This window comes from Eleginops maclovinus, chromosome 5 (assembly GCF_036324505.1).
Source record: "Eleginops maclovinus isolate JMC-PN-2008 ecotype Puerto Natales chromosome 5, JC_Emac_rtc_rv5, whole genome shotgun sequence".
NCBI lineage: Eukaryota > Metazoa > Chordata > Actinopteri > Perciformes > Eleginopidae > Eleginops > Eleginops maclovinus.
Window position 1 is genome coordinate 11,025,087 of NC_086353.1, and position 22,782 is coordinate 11,047,868.

Sequence of the window (22,782 nt, forward strand, 5' to 3'; positions counted from 1 at the left end):
AAACATAGACATCACTATGTGTCCTAATGAGAAACACACATTTTAGACGTTGACAACAGAAACGCTACTTGGTGACGCAGATTGTAAAAAAGGGATTTCTAATATGCATGTAATTGTGTGTTCGTGAAAAGAACAATATTATATTGTGGAAAAAAAATAACATTATTATTCTTAAACTGAAGGAAATTCTTGCTATTACTTAGCAAGCAGTGTCAGCAACTCCCATTTGTCCGACGGGACATGAAGGCAACGTAAGTCACGCGTTGTTTGCCTCACAGAGCGCAAACATGGCGGAGGATGGAGAATCGCTGGAGTCCTGGCTCAGTGAGTACAATGTTAAACTCTTTTTTCACATCGTTTATTCACATAGAGGTGCAAACTCATGTGTTGTGCAGCTGCTGGTGTCTGACACAGTAGATGGACTCACATGACATTACTGAAACTCAAGAGAATCGTGCTAATTCGTCTGTGTTGTCAGAAAGTGGCTAACACACAGCCGCTGGTAGTACCTGGTTGAAGTAGCTAGCCAAATCCAGCTTTGATGTTTGCTTTATACTGCTGGATTTGTTGTCGGAATGTTGAAACGCTGGCACAAATTGAGTTATTCTGTTGGTGACCCACAGCACGGCTTTGTATTTGCTTACGTAGGGCTGTTGTAAACACCTCCAGGCTTTAGCTTATCTAAGTTCAAACAGGTCTTTCAACAATGTATGTAAGATTACCAGAAAACGGTGGATAACAACAGTCTGGTTTGTATAAAGAGCGACTTCAATTTTTATCACAAAGGTCCTGCCTGTGTTGGTAGCCTGTAGATGGATACCTATATTTTGCTAATGTGCTGTAAGGGCATGAGAAATCATATTATTATCTTTCCCCCCCAGACAAAGCCACCAGCCCTTCCAACAGACAGGAAGACTGGGAGTTTATAATGGGATTCTGTGACCAAATCAATAAGGAACTGGAAGGGTATGGTCATTAACTATCTCCCCCTTAACGTGGAGTCATGCCCATCTAATGTTGCTAATCTGTGTCCTCATTGTGCTGACACATGAGACTTATTATAAAGGCTGTTTTAGTCCAAACTTTAAGTGGTTTGTAAAACTTTGTTTTTGTTCTCAATTTTTCAGCCCTCAGATATCCGTTAGACTGCTGGCTCACAAGATTCAGTCCCCTCAGGAATTGGAGGCGATGCAAGCATTAACGGTCTGTGGTAAAATTACTTCACTTGAATTCAAAAACAAACATTTCACAGAGGAAAAAATATATTTATCTCTGGTTGTTTTGCTTTTATAGGTTCTCGAGGCTTGTATGAAAAACTGCGGGCGACGTTTTCACAATGAAGTCGGGAAATTTAGGTTTTTAAATGAATTAATTAAGGTGGTTTCACCCAAGGTAAGTATCATAGATGTCAATGTTATGGTGAAAAGTTTTATTGAATTGAAGTTTGGTGTCATTTTAAGATGTGAATTTATTCTTTTTCAGTATCTAGGAGATAAAGTATCAGAGAGAGTGAAGACAAAAGTGATCGAGATGCTGTACAGTTGGACCCTGTCTCTACCAGATGAAGCAAAGATATTTGAAGCGTATGAGATGCTGAAGTCGCAGGGTAAGACACCTTTTAAAAAATTGTTAAAATATGCTGGTGAGAAATTGTACACAGCAAAACAAAATAATTGCGTAACAGGGACATCCAAAAATAGCTGTAACAGTTGTCATGTTTTTTTTAGGTATTGTTTTAGCCGACCCAGAAATCCCTCTTGATGCTACTTTAATACCGTCTCCTTCTCCGCGACCCAAGAATCCTGTTTTTGATGACGAGAAGAAGAGCAAGGTAAGAATAATTATTTTCGGATGTGAACACTGCAGCTCGCCCACTGTTCATAACTCTCTTTATTTGGTTAATGTCTTGTAGATCATTTTCTACAGGGTTCAGGGCGCCTGCATATTTTGCTGTATCACTCAGATCCTCAGTAATGCGGTACAGTTTGACATTTTTTGGAAAGGTCATTTTATGAGAAATGTTATCATAAAAAAATGTGCGTAATCTACAAGCAAACAGTCATAGCGATACACTTTAATGTTTCGCCAGAGTTTTTATGGCAGGATTTTTCTCACAAAGACTTTCCACTGCTTTGAAGGATCCACAGTTCATTTGTCCTTTTTTTTTAATTGACTTCTATATAAAGCTTTCTACAGAAAAAAGGTTTTCAGATTTAATGTGTATACACGCCACCAAAAAGAGCTCTAATACCTCACTGGTTACGTCACAGCAAACCAGGTCATGACTGAATGTTTACTCAGTGTCAAATGCAGATGATTTATGTGTTAATTTTGTTTTTTCAGATCTAGGAGGTTGTTTGGTTTTGCTGGTTGTATCTAGACAAACTGTGGGAAATCAGTTTGAGTGTTTTCTTTTTTTCTCTGCAGAGATTAGCTGAGCTGCTGAAGAGCAAAAAACCTGAGGATCTGCAAGAGGCCAATCGGCTCATCAAGAACATGGTTAAGGAGGTGAGTCAGTGTTAAATTATTATTATTATGTTTTCAAAATTTCAGTTTTTTATTCATTCATTTCCAGAGGCCTTCTAATGGAAACGTAGGAATCTAATGTCAGACAAATTTAGTGAGTGCTATTAACAAGTGCAACTCAACTTTTGCTCCTTTCCCCAGGATGATGTCAGAACACAGAAAGTGACAAAGCAAAAAGGCACACTGGAGGCCGTCAATAACAGCGTCAAACTCCTTAACGAGATGCTCGCTCACTTCAGCCAGAACGACTCCACAGACGAAGACAAGGAGCTCATAAGGGTTTGTTCTCCATTAGCGCACAAATGACCTTTTTAGAAACAAATTACCTTATATTTCAAAACTTGGCTATGCAGCCCCAAAGCAATCCAATAGTAAATAACAGTAAATGAAACCCGCCCCATTCTGAAACAGACCATTCCTACATTAAATGTGGGTTAGGCAACATTAAAGAAGTCACCAAGAATAGGCTAGATTTTCTTTTAATTATCCAACCAAAGCCCAGCACAGTCTTGTCAAGTCTTTCAATGAAAGAAGCTTGCAGCACAAGATGCTAAATCCAGTGAAGTAGTTAATTAAAATATCATTCAGATATAATTGGACTGACATGGACAGTCATGTGAATGCAAGAGCTAACATATTTGTTAAATTGATTGCTGTCAGTATGTTCGGAGTGATTTAACAGATCAACATTTTTTTTCTAAAAGACATAATCCACCCCAGCTTTCGGTGTCAGGAATGAGATTCAAGGTATGAATATACCGTGATTTTTAATTCTCTCCTAGGAGCTGTATGGTGATTGCGACAAGCTCAGACAAACCGTGTTTCAGCTCGCTACTGAGACTGAAGATAATGACAGCGGCTTGGGTAAGAAATCCTGTAATTTTGCCCGTGGAGAGGCTGATGGACTGCTCTAGCTATCATCATTTATGTATGAGAGGCTTGATTAATGAAAGCCCAAAACCGAGACCAGAACGACCACTCGTCATTATGCTCCCACTGATCATACATTTAGGAAACATGGTGGATTTCTTCTTTATTTGCTGTTTATATGTGGGAAACTGCAGTCTAACCTTTGAAATGCTTTTCTCAGGAGACATCCTGCAGGCCAGTGATGACCTCTCACATGTCATTAATTCCTATAAGACGATTGTGGACGGACAGATCATCAATGGAGAGACCGCAAAAGCACAACAAACACAATTATCAGTCAGACAAGGTACATTTTAATTAGTTTGAGCAGGGAATTGAATGTCCTTTTTGTATGTTTAGAGCATTACAACAAGCCTTTGGTCATTCCCTTACTGGCATTTCTTAAGAGAAGCCTCCAGTATATTTTTTACAACTGATTAATGCACGATAGGCGTTCATGTAACAAGGATTAAAGCAAATGGTCAGAAAAACCTGGCATAGACCATGTTCGATAATATATATTGCTTATTACTATTATGGTTTGTTAAGTGTCAACTAAGTACAGTTAATGTGCAAAATGTGTCAGGTTTTTTACATATCTGTTGAATTCATACAGTAAATAATTAATGATATGATAATTATGTATCTAGGAATTGGTATGGATGTCCTACTGAATGAGCACAATATCAAATCCCAGGCAAAACCAGCCTTTGCTGCTGCTCTGAGGTATTGCATCCACAAAAAAAAGAAGTGAAGATGCAGGAAAGCTACAAATTAACTTGGTGATATTTATGTTCTTAGCAGCAACCTGAGGCTCAGCGTCTCTCCGGTTTTTGCAAATTGGCGATTATCTACCTTTTAAATTGAATACATCTTTATTTCTCACTGCCCATGTTTTCTCTACCTGACATACTCAGGTGGCACAAACCAGTCAGAGATTCTGATTGACCTGGTGGGTCTAGACACACACAGCGTCTCTCCAGCAGAGCAGCACCCCCCGACGTCGTCTCTCTCTCTTCCGGCTGACCTGCTGTGTGGGTCTGCTGCCACTGACCCTCAATCCCCCAGCCCCAGTGCACCCTCTGCAGCACTCTCTCTGCTGGATGAAGAGCTACTATCCTTAGGTAACATGATATATAATGTCTTTCTTTATGACAACATCAGACATGATCTGTTTTTAGATGTACAACTTACCTTTTTTGTGTTCATTTACAGGCCTGAATGAACCCGCTCCTGTTCCAAGTAAATCAACACCAGTAAACCTGGGAAATGATTTGTCATTTTTACAGGTATTTAAAATAATTGCAATAGTTTTCGACTAATGTTGACTATTATCTTAATGGTTGAAGCAGTGGTTTTTTTATATCTCTGTTTTCCAGGATTCCAGTCAAGATTTGGATTTTTTTGACACCACTTTGCCTTCCAATCTTGCATTCTCTATATCTTCACTTTATCCAGAGGCCCTTTCTGTGACCGTTGCAGGAGTCTCAGCCAAGTGTTCTACAACTGCCTCTGCCTTAAGCTTACCTGGTACTGTTTTCTCCACTCCCCCCGTTTCTTCCGCATCTGTCTCAACAACATCAGTCATATTTCCACAGCCCCTCAGCTCAGTATTGAACACCACAGCACCGGCTGCTGCTCTTCCTCAGTCATTCAGCATGGCCCCGCCTGCTTCCTCAGCCACTACTGTCTCACCTCAATGGGACTCTACTTCAGCATCTCTTAGTAACAATCTGCAGGACTTTGGCTTTCTGGATCTGGGCAGTCCTAAAATGTGAGTAATACACGTGTCACAAGGTAAAACTAGGGAGGAAATAGTCATTGAGTCCAGAATGTGAAAAAATCTTTTGCTTCTCTAACAAGAACATGATTTACAAATAAGCAATAGTAAGAAACAGTAGAAACATTGAAGAGTTTGAAATTCAATCACATGAAATTAAATGGACATATAACTTCTTGTCAACATCTGAAAGGTCTTCTCTGTCACTCATAATATATTGGATGCAGGATAATATTTACACTGATGCCTGCATGGGTGTCTAAAGATTAAAGGCACTTTTTGTCTAATGAGATGCTGTACAATGTTTTTCAACTGCATCTCAATCATACGTTTCCAAAAGGCAGAGTGATTGGCAGGAATCCATTGCCTCCACTGATAGAGCAATGTTTTAAACATGGAGATAAAGAGCAGAGCAGATAGTAAGTTGTAAAAGTCTTAAAGAATACTGTCGAGTGTCTACAGTGGCTTGCAAAAGTATTCACCCCCCTTGGTATTGTTCATGGTTTGTTGCCTCACAACCTGGAAGTAAAATGGATTGCTTGAGGGTTTGCATCATTTCATTTACAGAACATGCCTACAGCTGTGAAGATGTGTTTTTATTCATTTATTTATTGTGAAGCAAACAACAAAAAGGACAAAATGACAGAAAATTCAGCATGCACAACTATTCACCCCCCTAATGTCAGTACTTTGTAGAGCCACCTTTCGCGGCAATTTCAGCTGCAAGTCGCTTTTGATAAGTCTCTATGAGCTTGCCACATCTTGCCACTGAGATTTTCGCCCATTCCTCATGGCAAAACTTCTCCAGCTCCTTGATGTTGGATGGTTTCCGCTTGCGAACAGCAGTCTTCAAGTCAAACCAGAGATTCTCAATTGGATTGAGGTCTTGGCTTTGATTAGACCATTCCAACACATTTAAATTCTTCTGGTAAAACTATTCGAGTGTTGCTTTAGCAGTATGCTTCGGGTCATTGTCCTGCTGGAAGGTGAACCTCCGTCCCAGTCTCAAATCACAGGCAGACTGAAACAGGTTTTGCTCTAGTATATCCCTGTATTTAGCACCATCCATCTTTCCCCCGACTCTGACCAGTTTCCTAGCCCCTGCTGCTGAAAAACATGGTGTTCTTGGGGTGATGGGATGTGTTGGGTTTCTGCCAGACATAGCGTTTCCCTCGGTGGCCGAAAAGTTAAATTTTAGTCTCATCTCACCAGAGCACCTACCGCCATACCTTTAGGGAGTCGGCCACATAACTTTGTCCCTGACTTGTTTGGAGAGCTCCTTGGTCTTCATGGTGTGATGCCTCTTGCTTAGTGGTGTTGCAGCCTATGGGGCCTTTCAGAAAAGGTGTATTTATACTGACAGATCATGTGACACTTAGATTGCACACAGGTGGACTTCATTTCACTAATTATGTGGCGTCTGAAGGTAATTGGTTGCTCCAGAACTTTTCAGGGGCTTCATAGCAAAGTGGGTGAATACATATGCACATGCCAATGTTCAGTTTTTTATTTAGAAAAAATATCTTTTTATATATATTTTTCTCATTTCACTTCACCAACTTTTTGTGCAGATCCCTCACATACAATTCGGATAAAAAACACTTAAATTGCAGGTTGTAATGTAACAAAATAGGTAAAAAGCCAAGGGGGTGCTTACTTTGACAAGGCACTATAAGTGCTATTGTTTTCAAATGTTAGGTTGCAAGGTGTTTGTCGAATTTTTTTACACCATGCTTCAGTTGTCATGTTTTTATTACCAATGTTATTGTGTGACATTATATGTGGAGGGATTATGGGACATGTAATATCTTTGACAACGACTTGAATTATTCACACAGTCCATCTGGGGTGATGGACGTTGGCAGCTTTCTGGTCAAGAGTGAGGATCTTTTTGCTCCTCCCAGCCCGTCTTCCAGTCTCTCTTCCACTTCCCTCATAGAAGTGATTCAAGGAGGGTCCATTCCCCCACCTGCCAAGAGTCAGGCAGATGACAGCCCTCTGTTACGCTCTCTGTCCCCCGTCCTCCCTCTGAGCCAGGCCAGCCCAGGCAAGGGACAAGAGGTGTCCCTGGCCAATGTTTTTGTCCCTTTGGAAGCCATCAAGCCAAGTGAGTTCCTTTTATGATAAGCAAGATGGTTGTGTGTGTGTGTGTCAGTGGATTTTGATGCTCTACAGCACAATACTTATAGGGTTGACAGACACACTTTGGAGAAGAAATTGCTTTTACAGCCCTGCAACTATCCTTTGGCGTATGCATAAACATCAGATATATTGGGGTTCATTATGTTGGAAATTTACATTTTCACTGAAAAAGCCAAATGTTTTTTACAAGGTTTCAGAGGTAGAGACAGAATAAGGTTTTCATTGGACAGGATAGACACACTTTAAAGCACATTTAATCTCCTTTGGCCAAAAAACAAATATAACAAATTGAATTATGTGCCAGATTGTAGTGTTTTAACAGGTTGACTGCCCAGTAGTACATCTGCAAAACACTTGACAATCTTTAAAGCTACTAAGGTACTAAAATAATTATAGGAATTGGTTGGTAGTATTAAATGAACATATGTGGCCGGGCTCCCAGACCTGATAGAATACTCTGTGGAGAGGCTAAAGACATAAAAACATAGCTAGAAAGAAAAGTTCATATGACTGTAGTTCAGGTTATTTTATAAACTGTGGATATCAGAAAAAAGGCAAAGTAACTCTCACTTAGTGATGGCATTTGCAACTTGGTTAAGCTAGAAAATACCCCAGTTGATATTTTCCCCACTATACCTGGTCTTCTTTGCGAACATGTGCATTGGTGTCTGAAAGTATTTATTACACCAGGTACACCAGGTGCAGGGGGGGGGCCGGCGTCTCCTCACATCTCCTCACTTCACCTCTCCTCTCTGAGGAGCTGCTGCTGCACGCTGTGCATGCTGCAGGACTTCTGCCCCGTGTAGCGGGTGTCTGCAGGATCGATCATTCAGTATTCTTGGGAGGCTGTCGTATATATTTGTGACTTTGTTATACTTGCTGCTACTCCCGTTAACTTCCAGAAACTTACTATGGCTCGCTCAACCTCTCTCTCGCTCGCTCAATCTCTCTCTCGCTCTTACACAGGCGTATCCCCCACTCTCTCTCTTAAAGGGAAAGGCTGCCTTATCTGCATTATGCTACTATTACAGTTTACATAGTAAAACATCGGCAACGTTATCGGCAAAAATTGTTATTCTTAACATCGGCATCGGCCGACATTTTTGCAATCGGTGTATCCCTAATCAAAACTTACCTTCAGTACGATGAGACCAGTAGGAGCTTGTGTATTTATAAAGACTCTGGGCTTGGTACAATCTTTGTAATAATCAGATTTTTCTTTTCCCTTTGTGTGCTTTATTTTAGGTAAAATGTGTCCTGTTACAGCATATGACAAAAGCGGTGTCCGTGTTCTGCTGCATTTTGCCACTGACTGTCCGGCAGGTAGACCTGATGTACTGGTGATGGTCGCCTCCATGCTTAACACTGCCCCACTGCCTTTGAGGAACATTGCTCTGCAGGCTGCTGTGCCCAAGGTAAACCATACTGTGCCTCTGTGATAACAACGTTGCTGCATCTCAAGCTACGCTGTGTGCATTTATATTTATAAAAAAAACTCTTTGGCAGATGTTTGACTCTTTGACTCAATATTTGTCATAAAATGAAATTATTGTGGGTGGCTACATCTTTGTAATGAATATGGAAATCTGTTCTTCCACATAACCAGACGATGAAAGTGAGACTGCAATCACCCTCAGGGACAGAGCTGGCTCCTTTTAACCCGATCCTTCCCCCTGCTGCCATCACTCAGGTCATGCTGCTTGCAAATCCTCTCAAGGTAAATCTTAGCCTGGAGCTGTTTGTATGTTTTATACTTATTTCAAAGAACACTGTCTTACTTCAGAAGGGTCGTGATCTATCATATCACATCGAGACAGACGAGGCAATGTGTAAACACTACTGGAAAAGTCACAGGTGGCTGCTGAGTAGAGTGTGACACCTATTGGTGGAATTCAGTATACCGGTCTGGTCTGCTGTTATGCTTGATATCATACCTTTACCACCTTTTACCCGTCTTGCATGCCAAACAGTATGCTGAGGATATAATGACAACTGACATTATCACTACACTTGATCTTGTGTGCTCCAACAAGCAAATGAAACCTGTGAAGCTAAGTGTGTGTGTGTGTGTGTGTGTGTGTTGCAGGAAAAGGTTCGGATGAGATACAAACTGACATTCACGCTGGGAGAGCAGCCACACTCAGAAGTGGGAGAGGTGAATGAGTTTCCACCTGCTGGCAGATGGGGGGCTCTATAACTCTGCTTACCGACACTACAGGTTTTTTTTTTAAATGAAGTTTGTCAGTGCAACTCAGAGGTCAAGGGAAGGGTGGTATTGTAAAAAAATGTTTAGGGAAAATTGGAGAAATACATGTTACATCAAATTTCAATCGACCTTGAAGGAGTTCTTCCGCTTGGGATAGCTGAAGTAGCCAGGCATGTAGCATACATCCAACTAAACCTTGACTACATGGCCAGAGGTAGTCGATGTGGTGCAGTAACAAATGTTGTGGAGCAGTTAAACATGGAGGATGTTTATTTTGGAAAATGATTCATAAGGTAAATATTGCTAACCTTTTTTATTTAGGATTTGACATGTACTAATAGAACTTTTTTTTCTCTTATTACATTTTCCTATTTACTTCCCCTCAATGCCACACAGTTTTGTTGAAAAGATATTGTGTACCAGGGTGATATGAACATGTGATCACAACCTGCATTTCACATGATTTGCTGCTGACTGTGTATGATGACATGGTTTCACACTGGAGTCATTGGACCGAAGCAGACAGAATCCTCTCTGATGCTAAATGAAGGGCCCTCACTGATTGACTCATTAGGAATTATTAATCTTAGTTGACTTACATCAATATGCCTCACAGTAACTACTGAATACTTTTACTTGTCTTTTGAGTTATATACTAACTCGTAGCTTAGACTTGTTATGTTTTTTAGTGTTTAAGTATTTATTGACATGAATGTATTATTTATTTTTGTTTTGGGAGGAAATTGTCAAATCTGTTACTGTCCTGTAAGGTATTGCAATTGAAAGGCTGTATTCCTTCTGCATACATAACTTGTGATGAACCCTTTCAGTATGATAGGCACAGATCAGTAATGGGCTATCTAAAGCTTTGATGTTACCAAATATTCAGACAAAAATATTAAAATATGTTACAGAAAGAATGACATAACTCGTTACATGTCAAGGCTTTGCAGTCTGGATAGCGTTTTAATATAAGAATGTATTTTTTGCAAAATAGACTCGCAAGCTTGTGCCAGACACATTAACCCCTTTTACCTGTTGGGTGCAACAAGAGATAATAGGAACAAGGATCAATTGTATACTTTTAAGTGGACAAGCTTTAGGAAGTGCTGACCAAGTGGCAAATAAATAGCTGGATACAAACTATTATTGCTTGGCTTTATGGGAGTGCTCTTCAAAGCTTCCCCCTTGCTTCTGCTGTTAGACCATGTAGTGGAAACCAGACTAAAAAGCTAGGTTATTTGCTCTTGGTCAACTGTAAATGTTTAGCTTTTGTGGGAGTTTCCTATATCAAAGTAGGAATATATTTGTATATTTACGTAAGCCATGAGAAAATACTGTGTATCAATAGTAAGACCTTGATGGTTAATTAAATCAGTGTGGTTATCATGTGTTCATCAAAACTGTGACTCCTTTATTTTTGTCAGTTTGGGGCTTTTAGTGCTGTACAGGAGAGTCTCTACAAATTTCTTAATTTATTTGTCTTAGATTGTCATAAGGAACTTGTCATTGCATATATTTTGAAAAAGTTTCTGTGCATGGAGAAATAGAGTGAAATAGATCTATTTGTATTAAAATTATCATGTATTTTGACTTCATTTTTAAATGCCCATGTTTTATTTGAAAATGCATTTCCAAATGGTTGTAACCCCAAAATAAGTGTGCAGTTAAGAGGTCCTGATTATAAACAAAAAAACACGACTTACTTTCATTGTGGTGCTTGTTTTAATTGTGTGCAGGAACTAATATTAATCCAGTAGTTCCTTAACTCATGATCATGCAAAAAACAATCTATTAAAAGGTACAACAATAAATATAATACATTATATGAATGATCCTTGTCATTATCCTGGATTGATATTGATAATGCATTAACATCAGCAATGTAAATATTAATGCTGTAGCCGGTCAGCTATTTTTCAGTACTTCATTACTGTTTGGTAGGTTATAAACTCTTAGTTTTGGTATTTTAAATATAAATCTGAAAAGTAACAAATACCTGTAACAATCAAATCAATTTAGTAATAAGAAATGGGATATTTGTATTCCTAAAGTAGCCTAAATTGTAAGATAGTTATGATGTGTACTTTCTGCCAAGATTTAAAACACAGGGTCCTCGCAGACAAACCACATCTTTGGTACATTACATTAAAAGAGCATTCCGTTGATTTGGCGCAGCTTTGTGCACTAACCCAAGCGGCGCAGCCGCAGCAGAACAGGCGCAGACGGACGCAGCAGCAGCAGCATCAGCAGCCATGGCAGACGAAAAACCCAAGGTGAGGAGCGGATTTTGTACGGGCTTTTATTTACAATGAGTTCCCAATCCAAATGCATAGTTGTACACAGCTGAATGAAATGCCGCATGAGTGGCCGATTTGTCAACGCTCGTATAATTACAGAACAAACCAAAGCTACCGCGTTAGTTAGCCGCTAGCTAGCAAGCGGGCGAAGTTGTAATAATAGGCTAACATGGCCTGGGACCCTGGCAGTTTGAATTGTTAAATAATTACCAGAGCTTTCTTAAATACAACTTAACCAACACATCAGTATTGCCTTTTGTAATATAGTCCTTACATGTCCAGGCAACCTTTGCAAGAACTGAAGAAGAAAAGTGAGTAACGTTGGGAAGCAGTGCACAGCAGCACCAGGCCTAAATCAATTGTTTGATACAAACCGTTAACTGTTAGCGGATCTCGTATGAAATGATCGTAATCATCATCATCAAGCGCCCAATTGTCTCAGGATAACAGAGTTGTTAATACGTACACTTTGTTATTTCCATTCTGACAAATCCTTTGAGCATTGTTATAAATTGTAAGCCATTCTCGATTGACTTGGATTAATGCTAAATGCTAACGATGAAGTTGTAATGTTGCTCCTTTTCAGTGCTCGCTTGTCCTCAGCCCAGTCCAAGTACATGTAACGTCAACTGTAGTAAAAAATGTTAACCACACACATTATGGGAGTACTTTATACATACTTTAGGCACAACTCATTGAGGTACATGATGTAAATAAATCTTAACGTGTCTGATTAGAGGGTACATGTTTTTGGTTAGGGGGTTTTCATTGCACAAGTTGGAGTTCACAGTTGACCAAGGTACTTGTAATTTCTTTAAATCACTTTAATCAACTTAACGTTAAACTTCTGTTTCTGTTTTTTGTTTTAGGAAGGAGTGAAGACCGAGAACAATGAGCACATCAACCTGAAGGTGGCAGGGCAGGATGGATCAGTGGTGCAATTCAAGATCAAAAGGCACACTCCTCTCAATAAACTGATGAAAGCGTATTGTGACCGGCAGGTGAGACTATAGCACAATTACTACAACTCCTCCAAACGTCATATTTAACCTAGTTGCATTGCTGGAGCCTGAATTGTGGTTTTGAACTGGACACCAAGGACTCAGCTGAGGGAGGGGCAATAGAACATCATTTCTTGTGTTATTTTTCATTAATGGTAAAGCTCATCACAATTATTCATTAGAGGTTTAAAATTAGGACATTGGTTTATTGTAACTCATATTTCTATTGTGTTAATGAAATTGAATCAACAAATTATGTAAACAAAACATTGCAACGCCAGTTCTGTTATTGCATTTATGCTACTTAGGGGTTTTGGGTTGCTAGTTTTTCAATATTTGTCGTGTAAACTTATAACAACAATGAAAGTGGGGCTCTTTAAGAACATCCCCTAAGACATTATAGATTTGCAACGTGAACTTTCATTTTTTGCTATCCATGGTCAGCAGTTAGGTTACTAGGGTGCCCATGGTGTAGCCTTTTGATGTTTTAAACATAACAATTATTTCTCTGTCCACATAGGGGCTGTCAATGAGGCAAATAAGGTTTCGATTTGACGGTCAGCCCATCAATGAAACAGACACACCCTCGCAGGTAAGGCTTCATTCCTGTTCAGTCTAACTCACAGTACTGCTACTACTTTGAACATTGCCTGACTCTGGTTTTACACTACACTGTCAGTTTTCTTTGTTATAGCTATTCTGCCAAGTAAGTAAAGAAGTGTTTTGAAAAATAAATATTAAAGTCTAAAGGTCCTTCTGAAAACCAAATAACTTCATTCTTGAATGCAGAATGGAGAAGTATACAAAGTCCTCTCTGAACACCTGTTTTCCTACTTTTGCGTCATCCTTTTCTAAGTATATATAATGTGTTACAGTTCTGATAAACAAGGTCAGAGTCCAACGAATGGAGACAAAATGAATCAAAACTGAGTGGACAGCAGCACTTATACAGCGGCTGTCATTTTTGAGCTATTTCTGTCACATGCTTTAATAAGGCAATATTATGTCATTATGTAACACCTGAATGACTTAAGTAGAAGCACTTCAATTCTTAGGGTTTTTTTGTCTTTCAATTGAATACCAACAGACTACTTACTAACTGACATTTGAACATTGTCTTACAGCTAGAAATGGAGGATGAAGATACGATTGATGTGTTCCAACAGCAAACCGGTGGCTCTTCTCATTAAAGACTGTTTCTTACAAACATCCCTACCTCCCCTTTTCATCCCTGAACATCTTTGTTATGCCTAGTCTTCAAATCTTCATGACCAGTGTTGATACCATCCAGTGGAATACTTTTACAAAATGTTCAAAGGCAGCGGCAGAGTAAATAGATTTATCCATACTGTCGTTCTTATGTGAACATATCTGAACTTTGCGGTGTAAGCTGCAGTGAGTCTAATGTGCTTCAGATATAAAAAGCTTGCCATTATGATATTTTTTCTTGAGGTTCTATAGAAAACGCCTTGGTCCTCTATGTTTTTATACTTATGTCATTGAATTTCTGATTCAGATGGAATTGTGTTCTTGTCAAGTAAGCCTGCATTTTAAATTCACATCTGTTATTATGAACATTTATTATTGGAATAAATTGAGCTTTTTTTTAAACAAATGTCCCTGTTTTTTTATGGATATGTCAGTATTCTGAACATGCACCTTTTAACATATAGAGTGCAAATTACCCTAAACGACTTTACCAGAGATTAGTAAAACAAAGTTAAAGGGTAATTTTCAGGGTCTCTGTAAAGTGGTTTCAATGTTTACACATAGGTTGTTAGTTTGAAAAATGTTATTCCTTCCTTTTATTATAATGCATTAAACTCTGTAAGTCAGCACATGTTGCTGCAAACAGGCCTGTCATAGCTTCGGTGCCTGTTAATTATCACTTCTGCTATTAAATAAAGAATCTTGCTTACAACTTTGAGCCAGAAAGGAAGGCTTGCTTCCATTAAAGACTATAATTGCTGTGGTTAGGAGGTCCCTAGGGACTTGGCTTGGGAACCAGAAGGTAACCGGTTCAAGTCCCCAAAAGACCAAGTGCTACCGAGGTGCCCCTGAGCAAGGCACCGTTCCCCAACTGCTCCCTAGGGTGTGTTCAAATGGCAGCTCACTGCTCCTAACACTGGGATGGGTCAAATGCAGAATGTAAAAATGTCTCCCATGGTGATTGGCAATAATCCTTCGGTGGTAGTTGTGTAATTCTCTGCAATGTAGCATAGGTTTGTTCCCAAATTATCAAATTAATGTGGGTGCCATACAGGAGAATAATCTAACATTATTCCTTTGTTTAACTAATTTACCCGGATCCAATCACTGAGTAGTTTATCACGCATTGGTGGTAGTAGGAAGAAGAAGAAATGCCATCTCAACACAGTCAGTCACTTCTGTGTCAAACCGAAGATCAAACCCATGGATTATGTTACTGCAGATCCGTAGCATCAAACACAGGGTACCAAAGCGTCTTTGAATGTACCAAGAAGAATCAGCCAGAAATTAGCAGTGTCAGACCGGATACACTGAGTCTGTGCCTTCAAATTAAAATCCAACTGCGTCACTTCACGAAAGTAAAGCTCGTAAAGAAATATATATCAATACAACATGATGCACTGCGTAAATAATGGCATTACAAATTATCTGATTGTAATTTGATATAATCTAATGAATCGGCCTAATCTTTTATTTATAAGGTCAGTATATTTTATTCTGAAAATTATAGCGGAAGTGAAACATCTCCTCTGGTCACTTTGACACTGGTGCTCTCAGACTGGAAGCAGGTTGATTATTGGGAACCACTGGCTAGGATAGACAATGATGAGGCGGTGAAGTGCAGCTAATGAAAGTGTAATTCGCGTGTATCCTCTCAGATTTATACATATTTAACGACACCTAGTGCAAAATAATGACGACGACGACAACATATCAAGGGATGGAGCCTGGTTCTAAAAGCAGTTCCAGGTAAAAGACGACGTTCAGACAGTTACCCGTTAGCCACCATAATGCCAACAAGTGCAGCATCCTCTGACGTTAACATCAACGCTAACGTAACATGGGCTAACCTAAATATTAAGACATTTTGTGTCTAAACCCTACCTGTTATTATTGCTTTTCCACTGCGAAATGCTCTGCGAACCCGAGCATGGGGCGCGATGCTAGGAAAAATCTTAGTACCACACCTTCCGGTTTTGTTTGTCGGGATGGACCATTTTTTAACGTTAGCAACATAGCACACATGTGCCCTCTCTTTTGTAGAGAAGCTTCTTAGCCTAGCTAGTGCAGACTAAGCAACGCGGCACTTTTGTTTAATGCACAGCTTAATATAATAATGATATATCTCTCTTTTGCGTTTTTATTGTCTGAAGACGAAATATTTATGTGATGTCATTCTGGTTGGGTGGGGCCCCCGTGGTTTTCAGATCAGTGGATCGAGGAGATTAGTGAAGTACAATAAGACATCCTTCAGGTTACTCTGCATGTGGCCGCATAGAGGCGAGGGCCATGTTACAGCTGGCTACACCTGACAATGACCCGGCCACATGTATATTTTTCATCATAGAGAGGCAGTGTAATGAATCCCACATCCGCTGATATCTCGAAGACAGTCATGATAAATAAATGAACGATTGAGGTTGTAGTGACTTAAATGAGTTTAAGAAGGTGCATTTTCAATCATGTCTAGACAGTCTCATTGTTACAAGGATACATTAGTCCAATGTATTTACAGTGTACTATTTTGTCTTACTTTTTATATTTTGTTATTTATGAAATTATCGATATTCATATAAATATAACTATGTAGCTAACGGTAAAAATTACCACCCCATAGTATATAGCCCAGGCCCCTATACTTGGTTGTCTTCTCTTAGTATATTAGACACACAAAGTTAAGGGGAGTGCAGTGTAATACAATATCACTGCAATCAACCCTTAGCAGTAAAGATTTTCAAGGCTTTTGTTTTGGTGCTGTTGACTGTGTTGCTTTAAAATAATAAGTCTGTTCTTCTCAATATTATTCTAACCTTGCTGATATAAATGGGTTTTACAAAGTATCGAAAAACGCAGCAATAATAATATTTTCATTGTTTACCTAGTGCATATTTTGAGGGCAACAGCAGTAGCCCACATTCAAAAGACACGTAGACACATTATAGGAAATGCTTTAAACTTAAATGTGAAACATTAATGACTTGTTTGATGTAACCTTGTTATCTTGGCAGGGACCAACTGGTTTTTCCTTGCCACTTGAATCTGGCTGGCGAGACAAAGATACTCGACATCCACTCACATGAGTTGAAACATCTGATAGATAGTTTAAGTTACCTAGGGTAGCAGGTTGTTAAATTACACCCAAAAAAAAGTTAAATAAAATAAAAAGTTATTTCTCATTGATCAATTCTGCACATCTCCAGAACAATCCGCCGTTATGATTCTGACCATCTCTCTCTTTACAGGGTTTTGCGCCCTCCTGGCGGTGCCTCCAACTTCTCACTTGGTGCAGATGGGGAAAAGCCTCCCGTCCGGAAAAACAAGATGGCCTCCAGTGTTTTCGCTGAGCCAGAGGACCCCTATGCTAATCGAAGGAACAACCCACCAGGTAAAAAATAAACTCTTCTCTAAATATTAAAACTAAAGATTCTAACGCATTTTTTGTTCCCCATTTTATTTTGATGATTCATGAAAACATTTACGGTTGGTGTCACTAAAAAAAATAAACCAGAACACACAACCAGTGACATGTTAGAGAATATTGTTTAGTCTTCAAAGGAGAATACAAAGTTTTCACAGAAAGGTTACTCCTGCTGCTAGTCAAAATCTGGGAATAACATGTGCTGTGCCCAGTGCTGCTACTTTACATAACAGGTTTTAGGTGCCTACATGATGAATTGATTCCTCTTTCAATCAGTAGACATTCAGTCAATGGTGTTCCTCCATTAATCACAACATCTTTCTACAGACAGTTATACTAGGGCTGTGTGATGTCAAGAATATATAAGTGTCTTGTCAGTCTCAAACTCCTACAGAGGATATTTATTGAAATTGTACGTGGTAACGCCAACTGAAGCTTCCGCATATTCACCCTCTGACATTTCCTTCTTCCTCTGTTACTTCCCTTGCAATAAATGACATCAATGAGTCCTTGTATTCAAGTATCTTTTGTTTAGGATCAAGTTTTTTCTTTTTTTAAGCAAGCACATTTCCTAATAGTCAATACGAAACCTTCTAAAATCACTTTTATTTTCACTTTTTTAAATCCACATTCTCACACAAATGAGGCCTTCATATACTCTTCTCTTTTACCTCCATTAACTTCACTGTTGACAATAAAACAAAGTTATTGCAAACCAGAAAATTGTATTCACTGGTACGTGGGATTGAAAGCTCTTGACTGAATACCACCCATAATTTACTTGTGCTTCCTGTGATCTATAAAGATAGACAACATAAGCATCAAATGTAAATATAAAAATATAGCTTCCTTTTTAAAACCACAAGTCAAAAGCTGTCAGCAGGACCTACCGAAGTAGGGTCAAAAAGGGTTTTTCTTATTGTAAATAAGTGTGACCAAGATGCATATACAATAGAAAAATATTGTGTCGAGGGAATGGTTCCCACCAAGAAATAAAGGTTGCATTATATTAATACCAGCTCATGAGAAAAATTTGTTCCTAAGGCAATTCGACCTTTTGTGTGCAACATGCGTCAGTCCATTCAGGGACGCAGTAGGTTGTTGTGGGATAATCCTACATGCTGTGCGGAAAAATAAATAACTTGAAATTGGATCTCCAAATATACTTGGGAGGAAGTGAATATACCTAGGTTTGGAAAAAAAAATCCCTTTTTATTAAGAAAGTGGAACCTCCCAAATTGAAAGATCCCCCATAGCACAAAAGAAAGGAAGAAGTAAATGTTGGAAGACTTTGTGTGAGAGGAAAGGTCCAGCATAATGTGGGTCATGAGATCAGGTCATAATGTCAGTGGATTCCATGTTTCCCTTTGTTGCTTTCTAATTCCTTCAAAATGACACAATGTCCCCAGTTGTTTTAATTGTTTCTGGGAAATATGTCATACCATGGGAGCACCCAAAGGCAATGCTCCTGTATTTCATTTGAAAATTTGAAGGACACTTTTTGTTTCCTCTGAGTAAAAAGATAGTTCAATTATAACTGATTTATTTTCTGTTATAATTTGATAACCAAAACAATTGCCATGTTAATGGAGCTTAAGCTTAATATGTAAATATTGCATATTCACTAGCCCTTAGAGCAATGTTTGATATTTTGTTCAAGTTTGTCAGTGTGTGTTTGTCATCATGGCAAGACATGGATCCTGACACCGCTACTGAAGTGGGAATAACATTGGAGAGAAAATGAGTTCTTTGCCAGCTGTTCATATTTTGTCAGTGCGATAGTGTCCAACCATACAAGATGCAGTCACAAACTTTACAGATGGGTTAAGAATAAAACCAAGTTTGGGTTCAAAGATGGCTGGGGTCCAAACAATGGGTCAAAGGGGACATTGGCTGGGCTTACCTGGTGTTACCTGCCTCGTACTGTCATTTGATTACAAGTGTCTGTAATCAAACTAAAGCTAAAAGTGCAGCAGCAGATTCCTCCCACAGAGTAACAGGACTCACTCAAATTTTTGGTGTAATCTTTCAAGATTCAAAGACAATTTTCATCGGGAACCTGAAGTTGATCCTAACCCATTAAACAAAGTGATTTGCCATAACATTTCAGGTGACACACTGCTCTTAGATCAGGAACAATGTAATCCATTTGTGTGTAATATAACTATCATTTAAAAATGAAAGTCAATGTAATATGCTCTAGTAACACTGCATTGTTTTTGATATCTTTAATCCTGTTCATCAACAAAAAGATATTATACTTACCGATGGTAATTGACTCAGATTAGCGTTTCAGTCAAAACCTGAGACAGCTGAATACATAGGAATAACATTTGCTGTGCCCAGTGCCGCTACTTTACATAACAGGTTTTAGGTGCCTACATGATGAGTTGATTCCTCTTTCAATCAGTAGACATTCAGTCAATGGTGTTCCTCCATTAATCACAACATCTTTCTACAGACAGTTATACTAGGGCTGTGTGATGTCAAGAATGTATAAGTGTCTTGTCAGTCTCAAACTCCTACAGAGGATATTTATTGAAATTGTACGTGGTAACGCCAACTGAAGCTTCCGCATATTCACCCTCTGACATTTCCTTCTTCCTCTGTTACTTCCCTTGCAATAAATGACATCAATGAGTCCTTGTATTCAAGTATCTTTTGTTTAGGATCAAGTTTTTTCTTTTTTTAAGCAAGCACATTTCCTAAAAGTCAATACGAAACCTTCTAAAATCACTTTTATTTTCACTTTTTTAAATCCACATTCTCACACAAATGAGGCCTTTGAACCCAAAACAGGAAAAAAACCGGACTCACTGAAATTTCCCTCATCATGTTTTTGGTGTAATCTTTCAAGATTCAAAGACAATTTTCATCGGGAACCTGATGAAGTTAATCCTAACCCATTGAACAAAGTGATTTGCTGTAACATTTCAGGTGATACACTGCCCTTGACTCAGATTAGCCAAACTTATTTGTTTGAAGATATTTTGTTATGCAATGATCAAATGTAAGTTTGTCGCTGTAAAATTATTGAGAATTGATTACTTGTTATCTTTGCACCCACTGTGTAACAGCCTATATATCTGAGCGATCATGTCTCCTTGTTCTTCCAGGAGGGAAGCCCACAGGTGTGCTATGTGGTGAACCGTCAGCCCCCCTGAGGAGAGGAGGGAACCAGGGCACCTCCGCAGACAACCCCGTAAGATCATGCATAACATCATGAGTTTTGGTAGTAAATTAAGTGAAACCTTAGGGCAAGCAAACGTATAGGGAAGCAATTGTAGTCCAAATTATTAGAACAAAAATATTTTGGTCTGTCCTCATCTTCCCTTAATGTCTCACAAATGCCACTTGTGTATATCTTTCTGATTTGTTTTAATTGTTTTTCTTTAGGATGGAGAACATTCTCAGTGTGATTATGGTAAGCAACTGTTATTTTTGGTCACATCACACAGTTTTACCTGTGGTTATCTAGACTGTAAACCAGGGGTCCAAAATTCCATACAACACATGGATAAATAACACAAAAAAACACACATTTGCACATACATTGTGTGTACCTGTCATGAAATGAAATACCAACATATAGGCATATGCATATACATGTGTTATTAAGGACTATCCATTGCTAATGTTTTGAAATGTAATAAAGTCACATGCCTCCCTGCAAATGTTTAGACAACAGTGCCCCGGAGCCTGAAGCTGTTGCAGAACGGAAGGAAGATGCTCCTCCAGCAGACGATCCTGCTGGGGGAAATCCATCAGGCCGTAGAAATCCCCCTGGAGGAAAATCCAGCCTCATCCTAGGTTGAACCCCCCTGCCCCCCCCCCCCCTGCATCTCTGAACTTGTCTCTATTTTATTTATTTTTTAACAAGGAATCCTGTCCCATTTGTCTGTACTGCAGTAATTCTTTCTGATGTCCAAAAGACACCAGTTACCTTCACACCCCCAAGTGCATTGTTTTGATACTTCTTTTATTAAGGTCGTTTTGTACTGTTTTTTTTATTGTTTGTTTGTTTGTTTTGACAGAAGCACTTTATGTATTTCTATGGACATGTTTCAAATAGTCTGCCTTTGCCCCTATAATGCATTACACATGACAGGGTACAAGGATCATATTTGTCTTATCAACAAAAGATAAATTCATCTCCTCCTGGTTATTTCAAACAGCATGAGCTGTACGTGATTATACAAGCAGTTTCCAGAACACAAGCAAATTAAAAAGCTGTCACTTTTGCACTGTGTTCAGTTTTGATCCATCTTGCATGAACGTCTGGTCTGTAAAGTATGAATGTGAGAAGAAACTTAACTGTGAAGATTTTTTATTTATTTAACCTGTTTGTTTTTCTGTGGAATAATTGTTGTATTGTTGTTGCATGAAGTTGGAATCTTTCTACTGATTATATTATCATCCACTAAGGAGCCAAATAGGAGTCACATAAATATCTGTTATTGTGATCTGAAGGATGCAAACATTACTGTAGTCTTCAGATGAGTACTTTAGGTCCCATGTCAGGTAACTGAATTGGAATATGCCCTTTTTATATTGTAGTCACTAGGCCTAGATTACTGTGCCGGTTTTGAGTGCCCCATGTTTTTATAGGTGATTTTACTGTACAACAAAGTGTGCCTGTTTTGTGTGTTAGGCAAAAGCATCAAACAAGGTTGGGTTTCAAGATTAGCATTCTACGAGGATCAACAAGGCCTAGTTTTTCCATTGTGAGTCGATGGAATGTTGTTGGTCCTGTAGTGTTTCTTGTAAACCCATCCTAGGTTTGAAAAGTGCCCTTATGAAAGCCCTGCCTTTTTTCTATGTTCCAACAACGCTTTTACTTTAGTCTATTATTCTTCTCAATGGAGTTATAGAAAAATCTTTTTATACATTTCATTGTCGCATTATTTAACCAAAATTCAAACTCCCTCCTGCTTCTGTCTTGTTGAGTCACGTGTGTGACTGCTGTTCAGCCCACCTTCATGGCAGAAACATCATTTCTGTTGGTGTCTATTTTTAACATCTGTTATGATGCAAGATGATAAGGCTGTTTGCTTCTTATATCAGTTTCTGTTGCTGGATGTCAGTCACTGCAGAACATTGAAATTAAGAAATGGCACAAGTGTTAAAAGAACATTAAATAACAATTTTGACCATGTTTTCTGTCTTTATTATACCTTTAAAAAAATGATTATAATGTAGAGTTATGATTGTTTTTTTGCAGCTCTTTGTTCTATTAACCTACAGCTCAAAACATTAAAAAGATCAGGTTACCCCTCTCTTTTAAGTTGATA

At 38.8% G+C, this 22,782-nt stretch overlaps 3 protein-coding genes across 4 annotated transcripts; all 3 read left to right on the forward strand.

Annotated features, from left to right (window-relative positions):
- The first annotated feature begins 245 nt into the window (after window positions 1–245).
- Window positions 246–11,264, forward strand: gga3a (golgi associated, gamma adaptin ear containing, ARF binding protein 3a). 2 transcript variants are annotated; one of them, XM_063884531.1, is made up of 17 exons: window positions 246–324; window positions 882–966; window positions 1,128–1,203; window positions 1,294–1,392; window positions 1,483–1,606; window positions 1,728–1,831; window positions 2,428–2,508; window positions 2,668–2,805; window positions 3,309–3,390; window positions 3,617–3,742; window positions 4,353–4,559; window positions 4,651–4,724; window positions 4,788–5,209; window positions 7,054–7,322; window positions 8,603–8,772; window positions 8,964–9,074; window positions 9,444–11,264. In XM_063884531.1, exons 1-17 carry the CDS (start codon window positions 288–290, stop codon window positions 9,552–9,554), a joined length of 2,316 nt encoding a protein of 771 aa, XP_063740601.1. In that variant the 5' UTR covers window positions 246–287; the 3' UTR covers window positions 9,555–11,264. The 2 variants fall into 2 exon arrangements, with proteins under 2 accessions (XP_063740601.1, XP_063740602.1); XM_063884532.1 differs by having other exon boundaries at window positions 4,815–5,209.
- A 442-nt stretch (window positions 11,265–11,706) lies between these two features.
- sumo2a (small ubiquitin like modifier 2a) lies at window positions 11,707–14,785 on the forward strand. The gene is made up of 4 exons (XM_063884819.1): window positions 11,707–11,839; window positions 12,733–12,864; window positions 13,385–13,456; window positions 13,989–14,785. The coding sequence occupies exons 1-4, from the start codon at window positions 11,819–11,821 to the stop codon at window positions 14,052–14,054; spliced, it is 291 nt and encodes a 96-aa protein (XP_063740889.1). The 5' UTR covers window positions 11,707–11,818; the 3' UTR covers window positions 14,055–14,785.
- An 824-nt stretch (window positions 14,786–15,609) lies between these two features.
- On the forward strand, window positions 15,610–22,641 carry jpt1a (Jupiter microtubule associated homolog 1a). The gene is made up of 5 exons (XM_063883014.1): window positions 15,610–15,822; window positions 17,316–17,458; window positions 20,608–20,693; window positions 20,888–20,915; window positions 21,173–22,641. Exons 1-5 carry the CDS (start codon window positions 15,767–15,769, stop codon window positions 21,304–21,306), a joined length of 447 nt encoding a protein of 148 aa, XP_063739084.1. The 5' UTR covers window positions 15,610–15,766; the 3' UTR covers window positions 21,307–22,641.
- Window positions 22,642–22,782: the final 141 nt, after the last annotated feature.